Source organism: Colletotrichum gloeosporioides (assembly GCF_011800055.1).
Source record: "Colletotrichum gloeosporioides strain Lc1 chromosome Unknown consensus_65, whole genome shotgun sequence".
Lineage (NCBI taxonomy): Eukaryota > Fungi > Ascomycota > Sordariomycetes > Glomerellales > Glomerellaceae > Colletotrichum > Colletotrichum gloeosporioides.
Genome location: NW_025544710.1, coordinates 536,391 through 554,184, shown reverse-complemented (window position 1 = coordinate 554,184; position 17,794 = coordinate 536,391). Strand labels below are relative to the sequence as shown.

General features: G+C 56.3%; 4 protein-coding genes across 4 annotated transcripts; 2 read left to right on the top strand and 2 right to left on the bottom strand.

Annotated features, from left to right (window-relative positions):
* Nucleotides 1–422: 422 nt before the first annotated feature.
* On the top strand, nt 423–2,206 carry GCG54_00012436 (putative quinate permease; the record flags this gene model as incomplete). Its single annotated transcript, XM_045412314.1, has 5 exons — nt 423–525; nt 580–1,552; nt 1,603–1,743; nt 1,795–1,859; nt 1,911–2,206. 5 exons carry the CDS (start codon nt 423–425, stop codon nt 2,204–2,206), a joined length of 1,578 nt encoding a protein of 525 aa, XP_045261349.1.
* A 2,839-nt stretch (nt 2,207–5,045) lies between these two features.
* On the bottom strand, nt 5,046–6,900 carry GCG54_00012435 (uncharacterized protein; the record flags this gene model as incomplete). The annotated part of the gene is made up of 4 exons (XM_045412313.1): nt 5,046–5,632; nt 5,767–5,862; nt 5,912–6,570; nt 6,623–6,900. The coding sequence occupies 4 exons, from the start codon at nt 6,898–6,900 to the stop codon at nt 5,046–5,048; spliced, it is 1,620 nt and encodes a 539-aa protein (XP_045261348.1).
* A 5,502-nt stretch (nt 6,901–12,402) lies between these two features.
* On the bottom strand, nt 12,403–13,555 carry GCG54_00012434 (Nuclease S1; the record flags this gene model as incomplete). Its single annotated transcript, XM_045412312.1, has 3 exons — nt 12,403–12,647; nt 12,719–13,411; nt 13,492–13,555. The coding sequence occupies 3 exons, from the start codon at nt 13,553–13,555 to the stop codon at nt 12,403–12,405; spliced, it is 1,002 nt and encodes a 333-aa protein (XP_045261347.1).
* A 1,159-nt stretch (nt 13,556–14,714) lies between these two features.
* Nucleotides 14,715–15,985, top strand: GCG54_00012433 (putative vacuolar amino acid transporter YPQ3; the record flags this gene model as incomplete). Its single annotated transcript, XM_045412311.1, has 4 exons — nt 14,715–14,858; nt 14,904–15,003; nt 15,159–15,710; nt 15,774–15,985. 4 exons carry the CDS (start codon nt 14,715–14,717, stop codon nt 15,983–15,985), a joined length of 1,008 nt encoding a protein of 335 aa, XP_045261346.1.
* Nucleotides 15,986–17,794: the final 1,809 nt, after the last annotated feature.

Here is a 17,794-nt window from a genome sequence, read left to right as displayed (position 1 = left end):
TGTCAGTTGGCAGGGGTAACAATCATGCACATGATACACCCTCTTCTATCACACAAAGCCGGGGAGCTTGCTAGTTGGTTGGAGCATGAACCCATTTGGGTAAAAGAACGCGCAGCCTTTCGATGATTTTGGTGTACTCGTTGGTTCCGAAGCCTTGGTTCTGAACATTGACTTCACATCCATATGGAACGTCGAGAATCTCAGCAGTCGCGATGTCACCCGTCAAAGAACGTGTGGTGTTGACATGTATCACGAAACGATAGGAGATAGAGAGAGGGAGACATGAAGCTTTCAGGGAATATTTAAGATAGATACAGGTCTAATAGATGTAAAGAGTCCGATCTTGACTTCATAGGTGAAGCTTCTCGCGCCACATCTACTAGCTGCTGTGTGTGCTCATCAACAGTTAACCATTGTTCGTCATGGCGCTCTCTATAACGCTGCAAAGCCCTGGAAAGAGCTTCTTCCACAACTACCGAGTCTACCTACTAGCAACCGTGTCTTACATGGGCTCGCTCCTATTCGGTTCGGTCCCATGCTCCCGAAAACAAGCCAAAGCCCGTATGCTAACTCTACCAGGCTACGATGTAGGCGTCATGGGCGGCCTCCTCCCCTTCGAAAGCTTCAAACGCGACTTCGGCCTCCCATCCGGCTCATCGGGTTTCGCCGACGAGAAAGTCGCCGAAGTCTCCTCCAACGTCGTCTCGCTCCTGACAGCCGGCTGCTTCTTCGGCGCCCTCTCCGCAGCCCTCGCCAACGAACGGTATGGGCGGCGCTACTCCCTCATGGCTTACTCCGTCGTCTTTCTCCTCGGGGCATCCCTGCAGGTGGGCTCGCCGAAGAGTCTGCAGTACGTCTACGCGGGCAGGGTCATCGCCGGCCTGGGCATCGGGGGCATGAGCTCAATCACGCCCGTCTTCGTCGCTGAGACCGCGCCGCCTGAGGTACGAGGCCGTATCACCGGTCTTTTCCAGGAATTTTTGGTTCTCGGAAGCAGTATTGCGTACTGGCTTAACTACGGCGTGGAGAGAAACATGCCGTCTACAACAAAACAGTGGAGGATCCCCTTGGGCGTGCAGCTGGTTCCCGCAGGCCTGCTACTGATCGGGTTGATCCCACTGAAAGAGTCCCCGCGGTGGCTGGCTAAGCACGGTCGGAACGAAGAGGCGCTGGCTTCTCTAGCTTACATGCGTAATCAGCCGACCAATGACCCCGACGTTGTCAGCGAGTTCAACGAGATCACCGTGTCATGTGGCGTCGACGCCGAAGCAGCGCGCCAGTCAACTTGGAAAGAGTGCCTCAAGCCCGGCGTGCGGAACAGATTCCTGCTCATCTTCGCACTCATGGTGTGGCAGCAGCTCACTGGCACGAACTCCATAGGCTACTACGCCCCTCAGATCTTCCAAACTGTTGGCGTCTCGAGCGCCGACGCGTCGTTGTTCGCGACGGGTATCTACGGCATCGTGAAGCTCATCTTCGCTGCTGTGTCTCTTCTCTTCGTCATTGACAAGATTGGCAGGCGCTGGGCCCATACACTCGGTGGGTTATGGATGTATGTTGCGTGCTCCGGCGTGGCTGGGTCATCGTACTGACGTGCTCCAGGTCCGCCATGATGTTCATCCTCGCTGCCGTCCTGGCCACTCATCCCCCTGAGGATGGTAAGGCAGTGTCCTCGGCGTCGATCGCCATGTGTGTCCTCATCTATCTTTATGTGATCGCCTACACGGGCTCCTGGGGTCCTGGGTGAGTTGCCTCCATGAGCCAAGAGTTGCGAGTTGCGACTGACAACTATAGGCCATGGATCTACGCAGGAGAGATCTTCCCGACACATCTCAGGTCGTACGGGGTGGCATTCGCTGGTATGTTATGCAGCACGATCTTTCTGGATCAACGAGCTGATGAGTCCTCAGCCGCCACTCAGTGGCTGTTCAACTTCATAGTCACCCGCGTCACGCCGCAGATCATCTACGGAATCGGCTGGAAGACTTTCATCATCTTCGGCGTCTTCTGTCTCGCCATGAGTATCTTTACGTTCTTCTTCATGAAGGAGACGAAGGGGATGAGTCTTGAACAAGTCGATGTCTTGTTTGGGGCGGCGGGGCAGCGCGGCGGCCATCTCGAAGCCGGCGAGACTGAGGTAGTGCACGGCGTGGAGATAGAAGAGCACGTGAAAGGCGAATCGCACTCCAAGGGCGAAGATGATTGAGAGGGCGACTGTCTTGGATAGAAAACACGCCACTGTAGAATTTGGGGGTTGTTGCCATTAGCAAATATGTGAAGATGGAGGGGGTTCGGGTCATGATGGGATGGATGGCTGACCGAGTGAATGCGAGTGTAGCTCGCCAAAATTAGTTTACAGTACAGCAGATAGGGCACCTCGGGATATCTCGAGAGTGGAAATAGAGATCTTGTATCAAATTCTAGGCCCCATCGGCAGTGTCGTCCCTCACCCACTCTCGTCTTCGAAAGCGCGACTTACGCGTTCGACCCCGAGCTATCGGGTTTCCCACAATCACAGAATGCAAAGACGCATTCCGAGCTCTTAGCAGTAGTCTACCTCAGGGGTGTTTCTCCCAGACGTAACAGGATCAGGGCCCGGTGTCCAAAGAACGTAGTATCGCGCGGTAGATAGCAGCGCGCCCACAAGGCCCTGCCAACCTGCACCGGGCCCTTGGAAGAGAGGTCGCATTCTCCTGTTGAGAAAGGATTGCCTCCCAAGGTCGGAATGCTTCATCGGCAAAATGCTCCTGTTCCTATGATATCAACGCCCGCAAGGCCGGCCAGCAATCTCGCCGGCCGGTCTCCAGATACGCCAAGATCCGCCCGAGCTCCAACCACGGTATGCTGATGACAACCAAACTTCCAGATCCAACCGGCGAGAAATCGCAAGCATTCAAACAAAACCGACACGGTCCATCAAGCGTCATGTCCACCGCCGCAGGATCAAACAGCCCGGCAAAACACAACAGCAGCAACCAAACATGTCCAAAGGTCAATACTTCTCATATGCCACATTACAGGCGCAGTCGCATTTGTGACAAACGCGTCAGACCCGTCGACGCAAACTCGCTTCGTCATCTTCGACGCTGTCGCCAGCTTCAACCCTCCAGCCCATCTTGGCAACCCCGCCAAGACCGCTCTCGAGAATGCAGCCCCAAACTATCGCCGACCGAACACCGTCCAACCTCCATCTCAGCCCTCCAAGACTCCCGTTCATCGCCAAGACGACCGGAGACTTTTCCAGTCGACGCAACTCAAAACACACGCCGCCGAAAAGGAAAACGCTGGTTTTCTCGACTCTGGAGCGCGCGCTTCGGCGAGCGGCGAAGCAGCGGCCGATGGAGGAAGAAGAACGGATGAAAACGCGGAAATGCAACCCGGAGAAAAGTCCCTAAACTCAAAATTCGTTTGCCCGTCGGGCTCCATCCGCAATGCCCACGATAACGTCCGGAAATGCCCTCACTCGAAGGTTTTCCCACCGTGGAACTGGGGAGGGATAGCCCACTCACACCATCGCGACGCAGCCCAAAATAAAACTCTGAAAGGGAGACGCAGAAGAGGCCGAATAGCGAGGGTTCTCTTATCGTGCACTTGCCACATACCCAAAAAGCATAGCATAACATGGCATGCGCAGGAACCCAAGTTCCTCACTCGCGAGCGATGAAGCAAAGGAAGAGAGAGAGAGAGTCATGAAAATAAACCTTTTCCACATCAAAACACCTCCCACTTTCCACCCGTCCAGCGGCGCGACCTAAGAAAGATGAGATAAGGCCATATTTAAACATCAATCAATCTGAAGAAAAGGGGAATGGGACCCGAGGACGCTAAGGCTTAAGCATGCCCTCTACTAAGTAAAGAAAATTCTCCTAATTAAAAATCTAGGGCCCCGGTATGCTCCAGCGTCACATCACACGCAAACAAAAGCATATCACCCCCTGTCAACAGCTAGCCCCCCCTAAGCCCCAGCGTCACAGACCACCGCTTCTCCGTCCCAACTCCGGACCACAGAAAATCACATGAAACACCGTCTCGACAACGCACAAACCACCTCGTGTTTCGGACCAAGGTCCGCGACCTGGCCCCCCTCGTCCCCCGACACCTGCCAAGATCTAGATTGCTGGCTCAGATTCTTCAAGTGAGCGGGATGGCAGGCTGACATAATCGGTTGCATGAAGGTGCCAGCCAGAAAAGAGAGGAAGACGAGACGAGAGCGCGATGATCAGACGCCGCAGCTTGGACTGGGGCATCCCACACGAACTCACCCACACACACTTTGGGAGGTGCCGTTGCTTTCGGTATACCTCCTGCCACCCCAAGATTCCTTGGCCCGAAAGTGAGTGTGTTCAACCCAAGTGAGATTAAGGTTGTCAGGCTGTTGGCGGAAGTTTGCCCACCACCCACTCGGAGTTGTCACGTCAAAGTTAGTAGACATCACCAAATACGCATCAGAAGAGAACATGACCGAGGAAAAAAAGTGAACAAAAAATTATGTGCACTCTACTGGAATTGTGTCTTCCATTTCTTTCCAAGCCATGCTGCGTATCCTGTCAACGGAAAAGAAAACAACTCCCTCTAAATGTACAGAAAGGTTTCGATCATGAAAACGGTTTGGGTGGTCGTCGAGGAGGAGGTAGGAGGGGGGACATTAGAACAATAATACGGGGAGGTGTTGAGGGTTGCTCTGCCAATGTTGTGTGGTATCGGGGGGTAAACGGTTTTTCATGATCCAGGAGTAACAACAAAAATAAAGAAAAACCACCAACACGGTGCCCACGGCCCATTGGCAACCAAGATTCGTCTAGTAATAAAACCTTCATTGTGTGTAGACCCATTCGTCGTCGAAAAAGGTTGGACGACTCTCACAAAGAGAAAAAACAAAAGAACACCAGAACATTTTTGTCGTAAACCCATCATCGGGGGGTAAAATAGATTGTCGGTAGGGTAGCCCCGTTGGGTGAGCGGTGCCGTCAAATATTCCAATCCTCGGGGTCGTCGTCGTCGTTCGTCGCAGAAGAAATGGGAAAAACACTCAAGAGGGGATTCGATTACGAGAGCTCCTGGATGCAGGCCTGGACCTGGGCATCGCATTCGGATGTGGAAGCCCCGTTACCCTGTCCACCGTTGATAGCATTGAAGCAGGAATTCCGTTGAATGTCGCAGGCACGCTGCACGGCGTTGGCCTTGGAGATGAAAGAGTTGCCGTTGACGGAGAAGGGTCGGCTGCTATCGCCCGAGTCCGTGACCGCCGGGGCCGCGAGCCCGAGGATTGCGTTCGACGTTGCGCCTCCCTTGCCACCAGCGGATCCGGAAGAGTTACCGTTGGCGTTGTTGGAGTTGCCGGAGGCGCCTCCGGTCTGGGTCGGCACCGCTGCCGACGAGGCTACCGAAGAAGTTGCCGACGAGGCGGGTTTACTGGCGGCGTCCCCGTCCTGAGCGGACGTGTTAGCATCTGCGGAACCTTGTGCATTCTGTCCGGACTGGGTTTGTGAAGTGGCCGCACCAGGGTTACCGAATCCAGGGAATTGGCCTTGCCCGAACGGGTTTCCACCGTTCTGGCCGCCAGGGAAGCCTCCTCCATTCTGAGCACCAGGGAAACCTCCATTTGGAGCACCAGGGAATCCTCCAGGAAAGGCTTGGGTATGGGTATTAGCGCGAGGGCGAGGGACAGAGGGGGGAGAGAAGGGGGAAAAAGAAATGAAAATGCCTTGGGTTCAGTGTGCGAAATGCAAAGGGGGGTTCTAAGGTGTTATGCGTTGTTGGCATTACCTCCTTGACCGGCGCCTCGTTGTCCCGCACCAGCAGCGCGGTTGCCGCCTTGAGCCCTCTTTCCGGCGTTCTGCTTACCTCCGCGGTTGCCGCCGTCTGTCGCCGTGGTTAGCTTCGGAATCACAATGTCTGCGGGGTTACTCACTCTGGCCGTTGTTGGCGTTCTGGCCATTGTTGGCGTTCTGGCCGTTATTGTTGTTGTTGTTGTTCTGGCCGTTGTTGTTGTTGTTGTTGTTTCCTCCGTTGTTGCCGCCGTTTCCGCCAACGGTGAACTTGTTGCAGTCGTCCTGGGCACCACGCTGAGCGACGGGCATCAGAACAGGCTGGTGGTTGGAGGCGGAAGACATGGTGCAGACGCGGTAGTTTCCGGCAGGGAGACCACCAGTGACGGTGGCCTTGAGGTTGCCGTTGCCATCACCGGCATCGTTGATACCCTTGAAGAACACGAACTTGGACGCATCCAGAGGCTGCTGAGGGGTGAGGGAGTTGCCCATGTCCTGGATGGTGACGTGAACGTGACCGACGACCTGGCCCTGGCCGTTTAGGTCCTGGGGAGCAGAGTAGTAGGTGGCCTGGGCATCAGTGAAGGAACCGGCAGCCAGGTTGTTGACCTTGAGTTCAACGTCAAAGTCCTGGTTGGCCTGAATGTTGCCGTTGTGAGGAGGGTTCTGCAGGACGGTGGAGACCATCTTGGTGTTGGCGGGAATCTTGCCCATGACGATACCGTTGCAAGATCCAGCGGTGATCTGCTTGCCGTCGGTGACTGTCTCGCCGGAGCAGAAATTGATGAAATTGGCGTTGTCACTGGCCGAGTGGTTAGTACATCGCCGGTGTTTGACAGGCTCGGTGGACTCACGTAGCGGACTGGGCCTGCTGGGCAGCAGGTGTTCCGGCAGACTGAGAACCCTTCTGGACGGCGTTCTGCTGCAAGCAGAGCTGGCCGTTGTTGCCTCCGTTGTTGTTGTTGTTGTTGTTCTGGCCGTTGTTGCCCTGGTTTCCACCACGGTTTCCACCACGCTGCTGACGCTTAGCCAAGGCGGCGCTCAGAGGAGAGTCGATGTCCATGAAGGTGACGCCGGCCTCAGCGACGACGGCCATGCCCGCGAGGGCTGCGACGAGGTTCTTGATCTGCATCTTGATCTCGGGTACAAAAGGTTGTCGAATCGAGGGAGTTCGAAGGGTGCTGTCGACCGAGTCGCTCTCAATAAAATACTATAGTTGTCGTTCGAAAGGGTGGTTCCAGACCGAGGAGCGAACAGAGTAGAGTACGAAAGGAACGGTCACAGACACCGGATACGAAGCACAGCTGAAATTGAAATGAATGAATGAATGTGAAGACACACTCCCAGCGTGAGGCAACAGGAAGAATGAAAAATAAAGGTTGGAGGGTCGAAAGGAATGATCGAAGCTGAGTGACTGCGGATTAAGAAGGGGAGGGCGGGAACAAAATAGTCTGAAAATGCCAAGATATGGAGTCTTATATGCGCAGGGCTGTGGTTGCAGGCTGCTGCCGGTATGGGCAGGGGACCGGGGGGTCGTGGGGACGGAGACAGGCACCCATGGCTTGCTTGGGAGGAGGAATCGTCTCCACGAGTCCAAAACGCGGCGCAGGGGAGTTTTGGGAGGAGAGGGCGGCGGGCGAGGAGAGGAGACTAGGGCTCGCTGACAGGAGAGCGGTAGCAGCAGCAGCAGAAGGAGGAGGCAGAGGGAGCAACAGAGTGTGCGCCTCAAACGAAGGACTGGGGGGTGAACACATGGATGCTGCTTAGCATCCGATCCCCGTGCAGACCCATGGGCTGCGGTATGCGAACCCGCAGCGGATGACGAGCAAGGGGCGTGGGAGACGGGTTGGGGGGGCTTTGGATAGCAAACTACTGTACGGATACCCAGCAAAGACGAGAACGAGGGCGGCAGAGTGGAAGAACGGCAGCGGGATGGAGTCGAAAGCGAGGCAGAGACGGAGAGGCAGAGACTAGCACGGGGGTGGCATCTGTCTGATGAGATGCGATGCGACAGCTAGCTGACAGGGGAGGACGCCTCCGGGGAGAACTAAGAACTAGAGGATTCGGGATCGAGGCGACGAGGGAACAGAGAGATCTGAGCTTCGCCTGTGGCAGGGGTTGTTGGGTATGGTATGGGACGGGAACGGCGACAAAGTTGTTAGTAAGACAGCGATTGTGTGTAGGAAGTGTGCAGAAAGAAGGCTCGTTGGGAGGACAAGCTACGTCGGAGCAGGGGTGACCGCTGCCAATGACGGTGGCCGTCCAGGACGGACAGTTCCCGACTCAACAGGATGGCAGGTAGCAGGTAACGGGGCAGGAACTTGAGTCGAACCTGGCGGGCAGGGCAAGTTCAGGCCGTTCCGTATAGTTTGGGGGAGAAGATGGGTTGGCAGCAGCCTGGCCGGCTGGTAAGTCGCAGCGAAGTGGGAATTGGTGTTGGAGAGAGACGGCACAGAGGTGGAAATGGAAAAGTCGTCATGTCTGATGCGGCTCCTTTCGTCGCAGAATGGGGTCATGGAGGCTCCACATGGCCCCGGCGCGGCTTAGCGAGCCAATAAGGAGGTGGGGCGCCCAGGACATCAGGCAAATGGCGTTTCGCCCGAGGCGTCGATGAAGCGAAACGAGACACTGGACGACATTTTCGACCTCCTTAAGCGCGGTTGACAAGACCTTGGGTAGGTATCTACAATACTTACCTACCTTACCTTGGATGCCTTAGTACCTGGAGAGTAAGCTAAGGTTTGACCGTCTGAGCGGCGCCTCCTCCGTTGCAATCTCCCTCCTTCACAGCAATAGCAGCAGCAGCCAGCGAGACACCCTTCAGCGCTCATGACAGCCTGTCAGCCCCCCCTGCTTAGGGCGTTGAGACGGATGGCACGCTGTAGGTAGTTTTTGGCTCCGTCGACAGCCAACCTTAACCTCAGTGCCCACCCCAACGGTGCGGATGACCTTAATTCCTGAGTCGCGAATTATGGTTAGCACCTCATGCTAAGCCTTGAGGGATCGCCCATGATTTGCTTCCGGACACCGGCTGCCCTTCAGTCTGGATTGACGCCCAGACGAGTGACGCGCACGCTACAAACGTTGGCTGCCGTACGTCCAGCGCCTGCACGGTACCACGGCATCACGGCGCCAGCAATCCGTTCCTCAGAACACGCACGCACACCAGGCATCGTGATGAACGCGATGGGTTTTTCTGATTGCCGTCGCCAATTCGGCGATCTTCCTTCGAGCCGCGCTGTTTCTTGTTTTCGAGTTCGTCCGACTCCCCCTTTCTTTTCCGTGGCTCGGTTTTCTGTGGTGCTTTGCGGGCACCCGCGACACGCAGCGGTCTCAGTCTTGGCCGGAGAGGAGCGGCAAATGGATGATTGGCAGCGGAACGGTCTGAACGGTTCGGGGGTCCTCAACGGGGCGAGACACACATAATGTGGTACAGTGTTAGTGCGACGGCCCGTCAGTCGCACCAAGACGATAACAGCTGCTGCCCTGCCGATTGCATTACCATCGAAGCGCCGGCCTAAATCCGGGACGGCGGCTTCAGCAAGCTGGACTGGACTGGACGGGATCGCTGTAACCAGGCGCTTCGCATCGCATCGCATATCAGCATGGCATCATAGGTGCCTGCCAAATCCATTTCAAATCTCCACCGCATTTTGTTCCACCCAAAAGCTTGCTCCTAAGGGCTCCTCCGCACCGTGGCACTCGAGGTATCGTGTGCCTCGCTTGCATCGTGAGCGAGTGCCTCGTATTGCTTGGCGAGGAGTGCACGGGTGGGCGGCTCCTCGGCGCCGGTCGTGGGGGGCCGCGGAGTTGACTCGCCGGTTGACGGCAGCAGCAAAGACGCCGCGGCGTTCTTCTTGCTGTATTGGGTCGGAATGTGGAGTTTCGAGGAGGAGGCGGCACAGAAGCAAACATCAAAAGTGCCCGCAAGGAGGCCAGTATGGGGATGCGAGAGAAGCGAGGACGAGGGCTGCGATGCGATGCCCTGCGCGCGCAACGGTGATGGCATCAAACATCCAATAAACCTAATCTTCCACTCGGCAACTTCGGATGACGGCCAGGCCCCTGGGACGACTGGCTGCGGCGCCCCTCTGTCTGACGGTTAGAGAAAATAGGGCGAGCCACACTCACCAGAAGACGAGGCACGCAAATGCAGGGAATGCGCTTTTGGTGTGGTAGGTGTTGGTGTCAGGGAGGAGACGTGCCTCCTCCTGCTTCTCTGGGCTTCTCCTCTGCCCAAACGGTGAGAAGGAGCTGCGCACTGAAAGTTGCGTCGAGAAGGTGGGAAGGAGGGCGGTACGTACCGCTGTGCCTTATCTCCCATCTCCCTCAGTCCCTACCACCAGCACTCGGTACCTGCAGCGGCCCCGTCGCGGAGATCCCAAGAACCCACAATGGCCGTCCAAATGAGGAATGGTCGGGTTCACCCCTTCCCTTAACACACTTTTAAGGTTGCCTCTAGCATCCCGTCCGCTAAGACCCGCCCCGCCTTTCCAACCCTGGGAAGCTCACACTCGACGTGGGCCGGCAGGGGCAAGACGTGGAGTCCCTGGCCATCGGCGCTGCTTCACCCCGTGTCTCCCATCTCCCCTTCCGCCGCTCTTCCATGGCTGCCCATGCCGCCTTTGCCATTCTGCCTCTGTTCGTCTCTCTCGACCGGCCTGCCAGTCAATCCCTCGCTGACTGGACGACGCCTCCTCAGTCGGGCTGCGATTGGACCGTCGGCGTCGCCCTGCATGAGCCATCCGAGAAAAGTCAATCTGATTTTCCTCATGGCCAACCCCTGGACGACAAGATGCTTATCCATGGGATGACGGTTTCGATTTGCATTTCGTCTGTTATTTTGCAGTGTCAACACGTCGTATACGACTCGACAAGTTGCCCATTTTGGCTCACTCGAGGTCTATTCTGGATTCTGGGCTGTCGGGCAATTTTTAAATGTTCCTGAGTTTAATGCTATTGATCGCCCACACCCAATTTACGAGCAATCTAAACTGACATATCTGATAGCCTTGCCATAGCGCCAACGCGTTTTTCCGTTTCGGTGGATGACATGGAAGTCCGCCAACACCCATACTAGCACGTTTGGCTCGCCTGCCGTCGTCGGCGTGGGCTGCTGGAGAATCGGCGTGGGGACGGGCAGTCTTTCTGACCGATGGCAATTCTGTGCCGCTCACGATATCAATACGAGCCGTGTTTTCCTCCTCCCTCCCAAACAAACGGGTCACCGGCTCGCTTGAGGTCATTCGTCCCCAAAAGATCTCCTCGCGAAACCATAAAATTTGCACCAACACGTCCAGCACACCAAGCTCTCGGCACACGGCAAGCTGGTGCCCCCCATCTTGGTCTCATCATCAACCCCTCGAGATGCAGGAACAATCAATTAAAGGGCTGGTCTTTCAATTGAATCCTTCCTTCGCCAGTGGCCCACAGATCCGGTTTGCCTGCTCGATGCGACTCCGGACGGCAACCCCTGCACAGACAAGCGAGAAAAAGTCGAGAGAGAGGCCCACCGCACCTCCGCCAAGGGGGCGCACCATTCTGCGACACGAGGCTGAGTTTGAAGCCTGTGCCAAAAAACCAATGGTGAAACAGGTTCACCTCAACTTTCTTGCCCGTCTTGTCACTCGTGTCAACCGGCCCAACCTCGCTTCCGCCACACTTCCCGTCGAACCTCGCTGCAGGCATTCTCCTCGGACCCGGGCCGCATGCCTGCCTTTCATCCCAGCTCGGGACGACCATGTTGAAACTCGACGACCGTCGGAAGAGGCAAACACCACCCTTGCCAAAGGAAGGAACAAAGCATCGACCGCCCGTCGTCGCAATATTGCGCTGAGCGATGCCCAGAAGCCGTGCCAATCCCGTCCAGCAATCCTGCCATGCGCTTCTAATGGCATCCAATCCCCTTTGCGCCTCTTGCTAGGACTCGGACCCTCGGCAAGGGCATCGAGAACGATGGCAGCCCTCCACCTTGCCAGACGTCACCTATCATCCCAAATGCCACGCCCCGCCGCTGTCACGGCTGGACTTGAAAGGGGACGCTCCAAGGACAGATGGCGGATTCCAAATCCCCCCACCCAGGACGTCGACATCACGCCACTTTCCCTGGGCCAGGAAACGTTTGCCGAGTGTCGCTCTGGGAAACATTCTTCCCATGCTAATCAAACCTGCGCCGTCATCAGAGAGACATTCTGCCGCTGCTGGGCCGTTGAACGCCCGGCCAAGACTACAACGTCCCCGGCGTGATCACCTTCTTCCGCAACGCCGGTCCGTCAAGCAGTCTCCGGGTCCGTGAGCTGCCGATCCAGAGGCTTCGGTACCGATCAGACTTATCAAAGGTCACGTTGGCAAAGCTGTCAAGAGTCCTTGGCAAGCCACCCATCGGCCATCGTCAGATGGCCCGCATTGTGGTCGGCCTCAGCCCGATGCTGCACCTGAGCGGAAATACCATCGCGCGGAGATAAGCAGAATTCAAATTACGCAGTATGAGCCCCCAATCACAGTCCGCGAGGCAAGCCAAGCTTTTGCTGCCTCAAAACACGTTTTGCCCTGCGGGAGAAACGAGGGGATCTACTTGTAAGGAAACTGGAACGGGGGTCATAATCGACGGAACATGCTTGGCGTCTCATCTCCATCACAATTCCTCCGAACCCATGTCGGCGCCGCCCACATCGGTGTTGCCGTCCTTGTTACCCTCGGCGGTGTCCATCTTTGTCGTCCCCGTCGTCGCCTGCGTGTACGCTGCTGCAATAAGGTCGAGCCAAGCCGCCATTCGCACGCCTGCCTTGGCAACCTGGAGCTCGATGACTGGCGCCGCCTTCTGGAAGTACTCACCGCCGAGCTCCTGTCCGGCGATCGCACGCGGGCCTTCGGGGAACACTTTCAAGCTTAAGTCAGTTTAAACGTCACCCAGCGGGTTGTGGGGAGCCGTTCTCGGGGGATCGACATACCGTGGGTGCAGACGAATGCGTTTCCCTCTCCTGCCCACGCGAGGGCAGTCGTCTTGACGTCGTTGAAGTCGAGCGTCTTCAGCCAATCCGCCTTTTGCGCGGCGAACTTGCCCGTCTTGATCTCATCCGCGAGCTCGTCCGCCCAGCGCTTCGCGTTGTCGTACGGACGACGACGAGCGCCGCCGATCAGTTTCTCAGCGATGGAGCTATCCCATACGTGGTGCAGGTTGAAGTCGGTGCCATACCACTTCACGTGGATTCCGTTGCCGCCTCGAGCGACGTCCTCGTTGTGAAGTGGCTGGTGGATATCGCCGATGAAGTGGACGACGAATCGAGCCGCTTGATTGCGCTCCCAACCGCTGAGCTTCGTATCTAGTGACCTGGTGGTGTAGTTTGCTAACGCAGTGACCACGCAGCCCTCCGCCTTGCAGTCCCTTTCAAAGTCGATGCCGCAGTAGTCAGGCGGGCTGTCGTGGGCATCGATGAAGTGGAAGGGACCCGTGAAATGACCCCATCTCGTGTAGCGAATGGTATCGGCCCACGTTGCCACACCTGCCAGGTAATGCTCGGTGTCGTTCCGCAAGAGGTCCTGAAAGAAGGCCTCTGTGGTGTTGGCAACGAAGTGGCTCGCGATGTATGCGGTTGTGATGTGGCCCAAGCCTGCAGCGGTGACGGTCAGCGGCAGCGACAACACTGGCGATACCGGAGACCAGCGCCTCCACCGGAGACGATTCCGGGGACGGCAGACGGAGCTGGGCGAAAGAGACACTTACTTCCCCACGCCACAGCACCGGGCAAGGACGCGCCAAGCAGCGCGACGGTGCTAGACAGCTTCATGGCTGCGTACAACGAAATCACGGGCGGTATCGAGGTCGGATTTGGTGGTACAGTGCAAGCGACGAGTCCAAACTATCGCGAAATTGAATATGCAAGATACGCTAGAAAACAAGACAGCAAGCCACGGAGACCTTTCAACCAAATACACCGTCCATAGACAAGGCCGGACGACGCGAGCTTAAATGGCGACGCGTGGTCGGGTCACCAGCGCATCTGCATCCCCCACGTCAACAGGCCGCAGTGCAGGTCGGCAAGTTGGCCGAGGAACGGACCTCATCCAAGCATCTGCAGCACGCCCACCCACCACCGAGACTGCTGTGTCAGCCACAGCGAATCATGGCGGTGCAGGTGAGGGGCAGCCACGTGCCCCTGATCTGGCATCGGAAAAAGATGACGCCCGACGGATGTCCGGTGACCAACGGGTGGTGCCATTGAATGCAAGTTCCTCTGACAGTCTTCGATTGGTCACCGCCATCAGCAGGATCAACGGCTTTTAAACTTCGGATGATGGGCGCCCATCGCATATGCATCAAGACAGCCAATCTGTGCAAATCTGGGCTGAGCTAGCCGGTTCATCTCGATGCTGATGCAAGGCAACAAGTAAGCTTGCCTGCGCAGTAATGCTCTTTTTTCAGTGAGGCTTCTTCATCTCAGCTCTGGCTTGCAGCTCTCAGCTGCGATGACCAAATAACCTCGTCTCATTGGCGTGCTGAGCTCAGCTTCTTCCCACAGCACCCACATCAGAGAAAAAGTGGCGGTAAGCCCGCCTTTCGATCAGGTTTTGCGGGAGACTGGAGTCATGCCACACCGCCGTCACCCCCACTAATTCCCCTCTTGAGCGTGTCGCCAAGGTTTTTTCAACCCATTGGCTATGTCATGCAGGGTCCCGTCTCTTATCGCTGCGCTTGACCGCAACCGATAGCAAGATAACGGCGAGCAAGGTGGATGGTTGGACGACGGGTGGCTATCCGTAGCCGGCCTATCAATTCCTGCTGCGTGACTCTGCTTCCAACCATCCCACTTGATCTTCCCCCAACCCACCTGACCACGGCCAGACACACGACAAAAGGCGGCTCTGCTTCTTCCTCTCACCCTGCTTCAGCAGACGTTACGCCAGTCCTGCACTGTTCAATCGCGTCTTCGGAGGAAATCAGACAGCATGGCTTCATTCGCCGTTACGGCCTACGCCGCCTTATCGCAGACACCCAAAGTTGAAGATGCGCTATCCGGTATCTTTGGCAGCATCAGCTTGACCGCCTGGATCTGCCTTCTCGTGCGTCTTTCTGGAGCGTCTCCGAAGCACGTGAGCTTCGCTTTCGAGCTGCCAGTTTGCTGACATTGCGAGTAGCTTCCCCAGCTTATCGCCAACTACAAGGCGCAAAGCGCAGATGGCCTCTCCATGGCCTTCCTCATCGTCTGGCTCCTCGGTGACGTGACGAACCTGCTAGGTAAGAGGAACACGACCCCGCGATACCTTTGACGCCTCCGAAACACCACGCGCCCCAATTCTCTGTCTGCCAAACTTGTCTTTACCACCCCCAACGACACCGAAAATTTCTCCCACTAAGAGAAGCACGCACTGACTCGAAAAACCTCCGAACAGGCGCCCTCTTCACCCACCTCGCGCCCACAGCAGTCGCCCTCGCCTCCTACTTCTGCGTCGCCGACCTCGTCCTCATCTCGCAATGCGTCTACTACAACACCAAGAACGCCCGCCGCGCCTCCCGCCGCCGCTCCTCCGCCCACGTCACCGCGACCGGCGCGGAGCCCACCGAAGACGAGCCCCTCCTCGCGCGCCGACGCTCCTCCTCCGCAGGCCTGCCCGGCTCCCACCGCCGCCACGCCGTGCACAACGAGAGCTCTCTCGACCCCCTCCGCAAGATGGTCACCGGCGAGGACGAGACTCCCGACAGCAACCCCTGGCTGCACAACACGCTGAGCATCTTCGCCGTGTACCTCGTCGGCGCGTTGGGCTGGTTCGTCAGCTACAAGGCCGGCGCGTGGAACTCGCCTGACATTGACGTCGGCGCGCCCGAGGAGGTCAAGGGCACAATGGAGAAGGTCGGCTTGTTTCTGGGATACGTCTCCGCCGTGTGCTACCTCTGCGCGCGCATCCCGCAGATCATCAAGAACTGGCAGGAGAAGTCTTGCGAAGGTACGTCTATTTGGGTATCTGCTTTTCGAGGTTGTGCATCGGGTGCTAACATAGGATTGACAGGTCTCGCGCTGCTCTTCTTCCTCCTCTCCCTCACCGGAAACTTCACCTACGGCGCCAGCCTGCTCGCGTTCAAGCAGGACAAGGACTACCTCCTCAACGCACTCCCCTGGCTCCTGGGGTCCTTCGGCACCATCGCCGAGGACTGCATCATCTTTGTGCAGTTCCACCTCTACTCGGGGCGCCGCGAGGCCAAGGACGGGGACCAGGCGTGATTGTGGAATGCATACGCACGTTGTCACGGAAACCTGCATGTGCGCGCTTGCGAGGCCACGCAAATATGCATCGTGTCTCGGTCGGATCTAAAGACATGATTCATCTTGCATCGGCCGGCAGCAGCTGAAGATGTCGCGGATTTAATTTTGCATGCTTGGGAGGCTCGGGGGGTGGGGGTGTTTGTACCAATTACGACTTTGCTGCATTTCCGGCGTTATGGGTTTGATGGTTTTTGCATCATGGGTCACCATATCTAGGTGTCTGCATTTTCGGTCACGATGGTCCTATTGCCTCTGACCACGAAGCATGGCTGCATATATAATGAATGCCGAATTTACGCTCTGTTTTTTTCAAGATTTATGAGTAGTGCTCCCAGTTATCAAGTGCAATGTCTCTGCGGTGACTACGAATCGTGAACAGATTTTCAAGTTGCTCAATTCCATGGAGCTTCGCTGGCTTAGAGACCGGGAGGAAGGTGGGGCGTATCGCGTGCCGCGTATCATGGGTCACGTGAGCCATGTTGAAGAGCAACAAGATTAGTCTTTTGACAACGTTAGGCGAGTAAGAATGTGAACCTAAGTCTATAACTGCTTTATTACGTTTGACGAAGCCTTTGAGTATGGTTTTGGGGTCGGTTGGAGGTCTTCAGGGGGGTTCTGGGTAAACTAACATGATCGTCTTCCTTGCCCATGAGTTGTACAATAAAAACCGTACATAAACACACGACAAAATTCGCAGATGACACCACAACTGGAAGATGATACCCAAAAGAGTCAGAATGGTAGAGAAATGGCATGTGATTCATCATATAGCTTTATTTCTTAACGGGGAGTTGGTTATGCAGCTGGAACCGAGTCATCATCGCGTTTGTCGCGTGACGAACGGCTGGATCTCCTCGGAGCGAGCTGAGAAGCGTGCCGCGCTCCCGACGGACACTTCAACCGATTAAGCATTCAAGATACGACGGAGATGCATGGTGGGAAGAACTTAAATTTCGTGAGCACGTTTTCGTTTCTCCGACGCGCTGGCGTCGGGGGCCGTACAGCGGTGCCGTCCTCCCGGCCCCGACGGCAAGTCTAAGATGTAGATAACATGTGTATGCATATGCATATGCACACGTGTAAGAGGACAAACTCAATTATCAAATTGCTATGAGTTGTCAGAGTGTTATGTTGTGAGCTGCGCCCCCGAGGGCAGGTCAGTTGTAGGCAACGACGCGACGCGATGAGATGGAGGGAGGGGGAGAGTCAGGCGCGGAAAGTTAAGCGGGATCTTATCTCTGGACATGAGTCGTTGATGGGCTGCTTGGATGATGCTGGGGAGGATGGGAAGGCGAGGTGGAGGTTTACCTCGTGCTCGGGTCCCGAGGGAGGGTGGTGACGGCGGTGATCCCTGTTGCGGGGGAGTGGGAGTGGGAGGGGAGGATGTGGTTTGGTAAGTGCATTGAGAATCCCATGTCGCGTGAGATGTCTTTCTAGTTGCTGGGAGGAGATTCGGGTTTCATGGAACGATGGGTACGTCATGGGGCCATGGCTGGTGGTCATGAAAGATGGCTAAATCAGGGGTTATGTTGAGAAGATTTGGTAAGGCAGGATGAGGCTCTGACGCTAGAAACTAACAACGGAATTTTGAGATTGGACGTCGGCACATTGTTGAAGTGTCTGATTGTGGTAGGAATGGATGGATGAGTGGACGTGGGTCTTTGGTAGGCCATACTGATAATGGCTGATTGATGGATGCCCTCATTGACCCTTACATTCACGCAACGAAGCCTTGATAACCCACCGAATCTGTGCCGATTAAATTGA